Source organism: Alligator sinensis, unplaced genomic scaffold (assembly GCF_000455745.1).
Source record: "Alligator sinensis unplaced genomic scaffold, ASM45574v1 scaffold763_1, whole genome shotgun sequence".
Lineage (NCBI taxonomy): Eukaryota > Metazoa > Chordata > Crocodylia > Alligatoridae > Alligator > Alligator sinensis.
The window spans coordinates 635,584-647,301 of record NW_005842744.1 but is presented as its reverse complement, the minus strand read 5'-3'; the positions used below and the strand labels follow the sequence as shown (position 1 = coordinate 647,301).

At 39.0% G+C, this 11,718-nt stretch overlaps 1 protein-coding gene across 23 annotated transcripts in view; it reads right to left on the bottom strand.

The window, feature by feature from the left end:
- Positions 1-11,718, bottom strand: part of LRRFIP2 (LRR binding FLII interacting protein 2) — an 86,312-nt gene that overhangs the window by 33,338 nt on the left and 41,256 nt on the right. For 7 of the 23 annotated variants that reach the window (XM_025216488.1, XM_025216495.1, XM_025216499.1 and 4 more), the window contains 7 exons: positions 11,329-11,361; positions 10,896-10,970; positions 8,781-8,828; positions 8,642-8,686; positions 6,906-6,953; positions 6,749-6,805; positions 1,933-2,001 (listed from right to left, as the gene is read on the bottom strand). The exons of 6 other annotated variants lie outside the window; for them this stretch is intronic. In XM_025216488.1, the coding sequence (XP_025072273.1) occupies positions 1,933-2,001; positions 6,749-6,805; positions 6,906-6,953; positions 8,642-8,686; positions 8,781-8,828; positions 10,896-10,970; positions 11,329-11,361 (375 nt within the window). The remainder of the gene's footprint in view (positions 1-1,932; positions 2,002-6,748; positions 6,806-6,905; positions 6,954-8,641; positions 8,687-8,780; positions 8,829-10,895; positions 10,971-11,328; positions 11,362-11,718) is intronic. 10 more of the 23 variants (XM_014525101.2, XM_025216489.1, XM_025216493.1 and 7 more) reach the window with 3 other exon arrangements.

The window sequence follows — 11,718 nt, the reverse complement described above, 5'->3', positions numbered from 1 at the left end:
AAACCAGAAATGGACCCCCCCCCCCCCCCCCCCAAGCTACTGCAACTCTTTTGGCCTTTTTGCAATTTAATTATGATAACAATAATAAACAGGTTCCTCTTTTTACTGCTGTCAGCATTTTAAATATGCCTACTAAAGATTCTTCTCATCTAATTCTTTCCCTTTGATTAGTCAATACTTTGTATTTTTCAACTGCAAACAATGTACTTTTTATTCAGATTAATGCAAAACATATATCTGATATATGTAAAATAGGTTTTGCCCCTAACACTGTACTAAGAGAAGTTGGTAATGCACAATCTGATACAGATTTTTCTTGTTCAAAGCAAGAAAGCATTACTACAGAAGGATAAGCTTTTGCTTCACAACTAAAGGCATCTTTAAACTGAAAAGCAGAAGTAGTGCCTGTCAAAGAAAAGTTATGTATTAAACTGAGATTTATTCAGTCACATTACAATGTTAAAACTGGTAATCCAAGTGTAATATTCATAGAAACTGATGTTAATAACAAGTATAGGGTTTAATAAGCAAGTGTATGTTTATTAATACAACATTCCTTGATACTGATCATTTAATCTCAAAGTAAGTGGCAAACTTAAATACCTTCAGGTAATTTTCATAATTTTTAAAAGTAACCATTAGTCCTCTTTTCCTGATAAACATTTCACTGATATAACCCACCCTGATTATTCTGCCTCAGTTACCTCTCTCCATTTTATATTTTTGTCCGTTTTGTTTATGTCCCTGGGATCACCCCAATCTCAGCAAGGCATGAGGAACAGGTTAGAAGGAATGACTGTAGACTGAAAATCCATACTGCTCCTGCCCCCCCCAAATATTTCTAGTGGAGGAAATTTCACAGAAATTTTGTATTGCTAGAAATGAATTCTTGTTCATGGCCTGATAAAGCAGAAGGCTCAGAAACTTGAATATTATCTTTATTTCTCTCTTGTGGTAGTACCTGAAGGCCTGAATCAATGCCTAAATGTACACATACAATGAAAAAAAATATGCTTCATGCCCAGGATCCTCAGCTCAGTTTCGCACAGCCTAGGCCAAGTCTCCCATTTTTAAGCTTTTCCTTCAAACTCAGTCTTCACCCCTCCAGTCCTATTATCTGCATTCGGGCTCCTCATCCAAGTCACAGCCCCCCCACATCCTGGCCCTAAAAGATTATTATTTTGTGTTCAGTTCCTAACCCCAGCAGCATAGCCTAGGGCAACAATTGCAGTGAATGTCCTGCTCAACCATGGGACCTTGGAAAATTTAGCAACTATGTTTTCAAAGGATTTCTAGTACAACATGTGGCCCATGATTCCCACCCCCTCCTCCAGATGTGCTTTTTAACCCAGTGTGGCTGGTATTTCAGAGCAATCACAAAACGAGCATCCTAACACAAAAGCCACTCTGCACCCCCCCACCCCCCCATTGCTACATGAAAGTAACAGAGCTTCTCGGACAAATGGCTAAGGCAGATTTCTGAAATATAAAGCTTTGTCTGAAAAATGAGTAGTTGAGACAACTGAACAGAACCAAAGACAGAGCTTTATAATGCAAAGGCCTGACCACCTTCATAGGTTGCTTTACCAGCTCCACCTATATTTATAATCTCTTTATAAACAGATTACTTAAAGGACACAAAATTAATTTCCACATGGTAGATATAAGCATCTTTCTTATTCATTCGCATAATAAGATTTTTTGCATGCTACAGAACTCTACCCAAGTTGAGCAAGGAATTTAATGAATTCTAAAAATATGAAACTCAAACCAGTAGATGTACAAAAGTTATAGCCAGTGCTCTCTACTTCCCTTCTTTCATAAGCAACCCTTTGTAAGTGTGAAATTGCATGTGCTATTGTAAATAAAAACAAGCAAACGAAGTTAGAAGACCATAAATAGCATCAGACACTGGCATGCAACCCAGCTCACCACACTATCTCTCCGCCCTCGGCTCACATGATGAGAGGATGTGGTGCTCTCTAGTTCATCATCTGTAAACTACAAGGATTAAAAATGCAAGTAATTAAAGCTGGTTCACTGCAATTTAACAAATGCCTATATTCAATAAGTACTTTTGTGATGTCAGTGAGTGGGAATAATTCTCTGTATAAATTCAATTTAAAGAAATGAGGTAACTATTACATTCTAGCAGATAACAAGAACCGAAAATAACATAAAATGAAAACCATGCTGACATGAAGACAGACTTTCAGGCAGGCAGATAAAGGAAAGAGTACAAATTAGGTGGCAATATTACACACACACGCACGGTTTACCTATCAAAAAGGCCTCCTATGTGTTATGGGCTTCACCACAAGTTATCTTTGCAACAATCATAACGTGATACAAAGCAGATTATTTGTTTACTAGAGAATTGCCCATCAAGAATGATGGTGGGGATGGAACAGACTGGGTGGGGAGGAGGGGAGGGGTGAGGCCAGTGCCACACTGCCACCACCCCACACCGCTGCTGCCTCCAAGAAACAGACCTGGGGAGAGGGAGGGCAAGGCCAGCACTGGCCTGACCCACCCACTCTGTCCCCTCCATCCCTGTCAAGGCCTTGTCTCCGCCACATGGCCTTCTGTCCCCGCTGCTAGCCTCACCTCTCTGCTGTCATTCTCTCTCCCTGATGCCCCTCGCCCCTACCTCCATTATGGCAGCGCTCCATCCCTACTGTCATTCCTGACGGTCAATTCAACCCATATGCAGGACTGGCTGGAGCCACACCCTGCTGGGAGCCACGCCCCCCAAGAGCATTATGGACAGACAGACAGACTTTATATATCCCTTTATATATATAGATTTTGTTCTAGCCAGTGTTCTCACATCAGTGGTGATTCACGAAGGGAAGGAATGCTTGCTCTCCAAGAGGTACAAATATTTATTTAGTTTATTCTGAACTAGAAATGTAGGCCTGGAAGCCTCTAGGACAACTGACAACACCAGAAGGGTCACAAAGTAAATGCAGAGTTACGAGAAGTACATTAGAGTATGACCAAAACTTCCCTTTTGTTCGATATTCACTTAAGCTTAAACTCTTCATTATAAATTCAGGTTAAGAGGCTCTTTGTTAAGGTTTCAGTAGTCCAACCCTTTCGTCAAGGGACAATAAAGTAGAAAGATGTCTAAGAAATTTCAAGTCTGATCTTCATTGCTCTTTTTTGCCTTGGAATGTTAGTAAACAAAAACAAAGCCTTTACAAATTAAATTTTCTACAGGTTATGAACCAACAAAAAGGGGAAGTATTCAGATGCTTACTGCCCAATACTTTTCAGGCTACTTTTAACTTTTGGAGCCTGTTTTGCCTGCAGTCCTCCACTCCCTAATAAACTAAACTGGCTTTTTAAAATCTGTCTAATGAATAAATAAGTTAAAGCTAAAATAAATAGAACAGTTTGATATTTACTGGAAATGCACAAAAGGCAGACACACAAATTGTCTAGATGCCATAAAATATTGATATCTCCTGTTTTTATTATGCCTATCCAAAACGCCATGCAAAACATTTTTCACAGTAGTTTAGAAAGGGTTTTTTTTTCCTAAAATACATTTCACATTGCTGCAACTAAAAATTAGATTTAATTTTTAAAGTATTAACATTGAAAGAGATACTTAAAATATTTTTATTTAAAAATAATTCACTTTCCTCCTAATCCCCCCTCTTCTCCAAATAGATATTGCAACAAAACTATAATCCTGTGTATATGGACAACTACTGACAATGAAAGTGTGATACCAACTGTTATATAACTACAATTACATTTATCTTCCAAGCAATGAACATTATTTCCCATGCACCTTATTATCTTAAAAGCTTGCTGCCCTCAATCATGGAAGAACTTGCTAGCATTAAAATATTTGGAGTTATTAATTATCAGGAATCTGGGTCTTCTGTTTGCTGCAGAAAAACATGGATTTTCTCCTTCAACAGAGGAGAAAATCATGATTTTCCCCCTTTAAGAGAGAAAAAGGTGGGTAACAGTGGGTTCCCTTTGCAGACTGCCACAGTTGCAGCCTGAAAGGGGCTGCAGGGAACAGAAGGAAGGCAATGAAGCAGGGGGTGCCACATGCATGTAGGTGTACACATACACGTGGCAGCCAAAAAGTAGTGGAGAGCCAATTCGGGAGCACAGGCAATGCGTTGGCCGGGGGGGGAGGGGGGCACATACCCCTTTGGATTTCCCAAGGAAGGCACGTGACCCGAGATTTCCTCACAACTCTGTGCCGCTGCCACTGATGCACTTCACCACAGTGGCACAGCGCTCCCTCCAGCTCTGGGCACCGCCCACTGGGCCATGGAGACAATCACTACCCAAAACTGGTCTGGTCTGGCTGCAGCGCTGAGCCCCACTGTGTGGGCACAGAAAACATGAGGACGTGTGCCATCCTCATTGTGTTGCCCATGTCCCATTCCCCCCCACCCCGCCAGCTTCCCCACATACCCACTTCCTTCCTCACATACTGGGGGGACAGTGGGTCAGGAGTGAAGGGCACCAGCATGGGCAGAGACAGGGCATATTAGGGCTGCTCAGCACCATAAAGCAGCAGGGTGGGGGGGAGGGTAACAACCACAGCTGGACTCATATCCTGGTGTGCGAAGGGGGCAGGGAGAGCTCTTGTTTTCCATGACAAAAATCCCAAAATCATTGGGATTCATTTGAATCATCATCAAATGCCAAAATGTATTGGTATTTAGAATTAATTTTATTATAATAATTGAGGACTAGGAGGCTTCCAAACTGCTTTAAAATTGTAACTATATCAATAAAACATTGTGTTCAACTGATACCTATATCTCTCTATATCTATAGTGGCATTTCACTTTAATCATGGAAAAATGCGTATTTTGGTGGGTGGTTGTGGGGGCATGATTTGAGGGAGGGTGGGGCTGTTAATATCAGAGAATTTGTGATTTTTAAACAGAGAAAACCAGGATCCCTGTGATAAAGGACAGGGAGAGGTTATATTAGCAACAATTGAGCTACAAAACATTCTCAAATGAAGTGATTTTTTTAAAAAGGTAACAAATACGCACACTGCATCTTCAAAGTCAAGGGCGGCCTCATTTTCATGCTAACCTACTTCAGATTATATGCAGCTCATCTAGCTGTAAGATATATAACACACCATTGACAAATACAGACTAACAAGTTTGAAGCTCCTTCAGGTCACATAGAGGTGTTACATTTCGACCAAAAAATTCATGGTTTGACAAGCACAGAATTGTTCACTCAATTTCTCTTGAGGGAAAAATGCCCTTTTTGGGAGAAGAGTTTCCAACTCTCAACCTAGATCTCCCTTGTGACAGTTTCTCTTGCAAGAGTGAATGCTTATGCTCCCTTCCAGGATCAGACCAGGTAGGAACTAGAGCAGCAGGGCAGAGCCCTCACCTGCTACCCCACCTGGGATCCCGGGTCCAATAAGGGGGATGGGGTTTCCTGCACAGCTCACTTTGCTCTGCTCCAAGCCACCAGGAGCCAAGTAAAAGAGACAGTTCCTTGCTCCCCACCTGCAGCTCAGAGCAGAGTCCCTAGTCTGAGGTGCAGGCAGGGGACAGGGATTGCCAGGCTGCTTGGCTCCCTGCCACCAGGAGCCAAATGGAGTGAGCAACATCATGACACCCCTGCTTGCTCCTCAGACCACAGTCTCTGAGAAAAGAAAAGCAGTGGTAGAAAATTTCCACTGCTACATGGAACACCTGTTCACAGACACAGTTAGGTACAAGTGTCACTCCAATGATGTTAAGCCCTTGAACAGCAGAAAGCCTGCAGTACTGACACTGCACAGCCAGGGGGCCCAGCCCCTGTACACACATCTCAGCATGCTCTGCAGACTCCTTCAGTCTGCCTGCAGACAGATGGCAGCAGTGTACAGACTGTCTGGCTGATACAGGGTTCTCAGGGTCAGCCTGTCTCCCTGCAGCACAGTGTGGGATTGTGAAGGGGGTAAAGCAGCAGAATCCAGCAAGTGACAATGTCTCCTGTGGTGGGGAAGGAGGGATAGAACAAGGCAGGAGCAAAGCACTCTAGGATGCTGGAGGACTGGTTCAATGGATTTTCTCAGAAGAGAACGTGTACAGACATTCGTTCTCCTAGGAGAAACAGAGTGTTTCAACCCTCATTGTTCCCAGGATATTTTTCTCTTGGAGAGGCTATTTTTTCTCTGAGAGGAAAATCCTGAGCATCTGTATTCTTATTGTTTCTCACTGGAGAGCAGCAACTTTCCCAAGAGAAACTGAACATCTGTATGTAGCCTCTCTCTCAATCTTTAATACTGATAGCCAGTGAGATGGGCCAGGTACTTTTCATCAGAGGCAGACAACCAAAACATGTCACTGCTCTTTGTCTTGCGTCATGTACTCCACGCAGAGGTGGGAATGATTCTGACAGTTTCCTGGTCTTTCCTATGACATCAGTATAAAATGCATCATAAGTTTATGTCTTCACTTTAAATTTTTGGAATAGTCTCTTGTAATACAGACAGTATTTTACGTATCATTTTCTAACAAATTAAAAGAAAGATAAACATTCTTCAATTAAATCTTAGTTCTACACAGTTACTTCAAACTTCATTGCTTATATTAGAATTTTATATCGGACGTGCATTAATTTTTCTGAAGCAATAATGGAAATTTACAGCTCATGTGTTAGTCTAAAGAATAAATCTACATTGCAAACGCTCATCAAGATGACTGTGTATTAGAGTAACACAATTATACTGCAAACATGCAAAATGAGATCTCACCACAGGACTACTTCGAGTTGAGCTTGCTCTTGAAGAGTAATAACTGTATTCAGATGGCTACAGATAAAGTTATAAAGAAAAAGTTTTTATAATTATCAACTACATATTTTCATAAAGCAAGTTTTAAAAAAGAAAACAAGAAACCATTTAGACTTACAGTACGAGAACTATATGAGCTATATAATCCATCACCACATAATGATGCCTGGGAAACAGGGAATAGAATACTGTTTATATTTACAGTGTCAACAGTAATTAAAATGTTATCATTTCATGCACTGTAATGATTCTACTACACAATCACCTTTAACAAAATTATATTTTTCATGCATCTTTCTCTGAAGACTATACTTTTTGAAGGGAGGGACTAGGCAAATTTATATTTCCTTTACATATTATTTTCTCCTACCATTCAGGAAATTTTCTCTCTCCAAGTAGAAATCTCATAAATTTACCTAAATCTACCAGTCGATTTTTGGTGGAAAATTATCATCATCATCAATAATAATAATAATGGTAACATGGGGCCTAACTAATCAAACCTGATACTTGTTATAATTTTTTTTTAATTCTCTAATCTTTCACTTCATTATTACATGTAGCAGGAACAAGTATAACATTTCAGGAAGAAGCAAGTGATATTTTTTCTTTGCTTGTTTGAATAAAACTACTTTCTTTACAGTTTTAAAGAAATTAACCATTTTTGTGGATACCTTTCTACCCACATTAGGTTACGTGAATTTCTTTTAAACTACTACTAAATCTAAATATGGAGTCTTGTTACTAGAAAACACTTCAAGGACATTTCTTGATTTCTGCAAGTCAGTGCTTTTCTCCTGAAGATTTTTTCAATAAGGATTCATCAGATTTTCTAAGTCAGGGATACTGACTCTTGCCTGACGGTCTGTCTTTACCAAGTCCAACTTTAATGTCAAGCTAACGTTCTTTAACATAATCTTTATGGATAGGTATAAAATCCCTAAATATAAATGGATTCCACATGATAATACCTACATTTTGGTAATTGTTATTTCAAGGGAATCCATCAAAGTTAAAATTCTTTAAGCACCAAGTATATACAGACATCTTACAAACCAAGTTCCAACACTGCCAGGAGCCAAACTTTTAAAGCAAACTCATCATTCAGAGGAGCATGTAACATGCATAAGACAAAAAAAAAGTAATCCAAGACTGATTTTCATATTTAGGATTTTTTTGTTTTGTACTTCTGGCTAGGTGAAGTCTGGAAGAGGTAAATGTGTAACCAAGATCAGATTAAGATCCCATATAATGTATCTAGGCTAAGTGATTTATGGAAAGTGTTCACGACTGAAGCAACAGAAACAATAATTAAAAGATATTAAACAGAATTGTGGACCCAATGAAATGGTGATATCAAAGTCAAAAGTGAATGCTACCTTGTTGGAAAAGAATGGATTTTGTCTAAGTGCTACTTAAAAAACAAATAGCACCACACATTTTTGCTTGGATGACTAATTAAAATTTGGATAAAAGCAGCTTTGTTCAACAGAGCCACACATCCCTTTTACCATCTCCTGGAAATCCTCCAGCAAAACAAGGGCAGACCAGATTTTATAACTGTGATATATCCAAAAGGGGAGGAGGGGTGCACACACACATACACGCAAAGAAAAGCCACCTGCCTTGTTTTCCTCTAATAAAGACAGAGCGGAGGGGAACAAGAGAGTGGGGTCAGGGGGAAATGACTAGTACAATTTGAAAAGATTTCTTTGGATTATATATTCTTGTACATTTACTATTATCTGGGCCATGCAAATTTTATCTAAAAATATGGGAAAACTGCATATATGTTACTTTCCAGCCGCATATGAATGCAAAATTAAGGCAACCATGCAAATAGTGCTTACGAACCAAACTGGTACTTCTTATCAAACCAGTGTTTACAGTAGTAGATACCTACAGAGGAAAGTTTAATTTGTTTAATGAAACAAACCTAAAAACTACGAATACATCAAAAGTTAGCCACACAATTATTTCACACTATACTAACCCTGTAACTCTTAGTAGTTGCCACAGGATCACTGTATAAAGAAGAGGACTGTGATGGAAAAAAATAAGAAATTCTTTTGGTTGCAGTACAATAAAAGTAAGAATTGTTTTATTTTTTTTCAATGAAGTTCTAGGTATTTACACACAGGTAAACAATTAGAATTTTAAATTAAATTTTTAAAGAAATCATAGCTCTTGAAAATGGCAGCCTAAAACACGATTGTTAAAAAAAACTGCTATCATTTAAAAAAAAAAAAAGTGACATAAAAGGGTTTAAAAAAGGACTAGATTAACTCAGAGAACGCTGCACTTAATGACTAGGGACAGGAATTCAGGAAGCCTGAGCCTGAATTGATTAAATCTTTGCAGGTTAGTCTAACCTGGCTAGGCTAAATCAGTTTTGTAACCGGACAGGCATCCCAGACATGCAGGCACATGTCTGCAGTGGCTCAGCGTAGAATCTGGGGGCAATAAAGCAGCCCTCCCTTCCCCAGGGCTGAGCTGAGGGGGCGTGGCCAGGCCCTGGCAGTACGCTGTGATTAGGGAGAGGTCCACCCCCTTGATAACAGACCATTTATCAGCTTTGCTATCAGCATTTAACACCCCATCAAAAAACAAAGCCTCACACATTACAAGCTCTTCTTAAACAGCATTTTTCCAAAGGAAGAAATGGAAGAACATTACCATCTGAGCTGTTGATTACCTCCAAAAAGCCCTAAACAGACACTGTCCTATCTGCCTTGCACAACTTTAGCTAGCATACCACATGCTGGCTACAGTTCGTGATGTGGGAGAGAGGAGGAAGGATCTCTGCTTAAGCGGGGGGGGCCAGGGAGTGGAGGGGAGGGGCCAGCCCTGCTCTGAAGCAGAGAGCCCCACCCAGCCCAGAGAGCATGTCAGGATGCTGAGAGACTCTGGTTTAGCTTAAACTAGCAAAGGGTCTGGGACAGACATTGCATAAACTGGTTTGACCCAAATCAGTTAAATCTGATACTACATTCAACCAGGTTTATTTCAAACCACTTTCAGCCATTTTGAAATTGGTTTATGTGCACTAAATATCTGTTCTGTTACAAGTTTAAACCAGTTTCTGATCACTTAAACTGGTTTATGTGTAATATCTGTCCTTAGCCAATGGAGCCCAAACCTGTGATAGAGACCCCCATGCTACATACTGGGTGGTATATGTGGAAAAAACATGGATCATTTCAGAATCCTGTTTCTAAATAAGTGTCAAATCTTGAGAGATTTATCAGGTTTAAAGGACAAGTTAGTAATTTCTGTTTTTCAAGATGGGAGAAGGTTGGGGAAGAAAAAAGAAGCCACTCAAAAAATTCCTACTAATTTATATTTTATAGTGTTAAGAAAAGACTGGGTCAAAAAAGACAACCTATTAAAAAATAACCAGGTTTCCAAGCCTAATGTTTCCAAGAGTTCATAAAAAACTAGTGCACATGTACCAAGTTAGTTAAAGTGATATCTCTCCTTGCTGCAGGTCTCAAACAGACCAAGGACAGAAGGATGGAAAGCTAAGCAATTTTTGTTTCTTTTTGGTGAAGCATGTACAAGAAGCAAGACAAGGAAAGTTACTTTATAGACAGGAGTTTTTTTAATCCAGTTTTTTAATCCATGCTTTTCACAGGCATGAAAATTCATTTTAATCATGAACTATATTGAAGGCCAAATGTTATACACCTAATATAATATATCTACTCAAAATTTTCAGTTGTTATTGCAAACATCAAATAGCTTCTCACTATCAAAGCTACTGCAACATCCTGGGATTGCTGAAAATTATAAATTGAGAGTAATTACCTTCTTCTAGACTTCTTAAAATAGGATGCATAAGTTAAGAAGTAGATATTAAGTCTTAGGGGAAAAACATAATAATTTGTAAATTCTCTTTAAATCTGTCACTATACGTGCAGGATGCACAGAAGCACTTCAGTGTTATTTATGCAACTTCTTAATGGAAGGCTGTATAGGAATGTTAACTAGACAAATGTTTACAATTGTACTAAATGTCAGTTTTTAATCATTCAGTAGCCTCCTAGAGGGGGTAGGGAATGGTGGAACAAGCTGAATAGGACAGGCTGAAACCAAACTACAGACAGACCCGAGTATGGTAGGAAGAAGCAGGTTTGCTATGTCTAAGGCTGCTATAATTTCTTTGATCATGGTAAAGTCCACTCTGTAAAAGAAAGAGAAAAAAGAAAAAAAAGAATACATATACAAACAAAAACTCTGTCAGAAAATTGCCCAACCATTTTCACATGCATCAACAGACAGAACACTGTCCTACATTTCATTATGGAAAGGCCTCAAAATTGTTGCAATTTTCTGAAGAAAAGGCGGCATTAAAATCAGATTGACATTCTGTAAATATGTCAGCATTTGCTATGGTACTGTTTCTTTAAATGCTTCATACAGCCAAATATGGAAATATTGACTGGTTTGTTCCACTACAAAATTGATAAAGGACTTCAAAAACCTTGCATTATTACTTCAAAACTTATCAAAGCTGAATAACAATAAATAGGAATATTTACACTTCTTAGCTGAATCATTTTCCATTGGATAATCTGTAGAGGCAGAACATCAAAGCAGGATACATTTTAATGGATATTTATTTATTACGTTATATGCCATTTTTTCCTGTCAAAGGCTTGGGGCAACTTATAGAAGAGAGCAAAATAACTTGTAAAATAAGGAAATTAAATAGGTTACACCTATTTGCTGGATCAGAGGCTTACTGTGTATCCCAATGCTATACTTTGTGGAAGAACGAACAGACTTTCAGTATGATTACACAACTGGTTTTATAAAGTTATAGACTTTACTGTCCTCAATTAGGAAATTTCTCTTTCTATTCACACACATATATAGACAGGGAGACCAAAAAACCCACTGTTCCTTTCTTCCAGTAGGATCAATAGAAT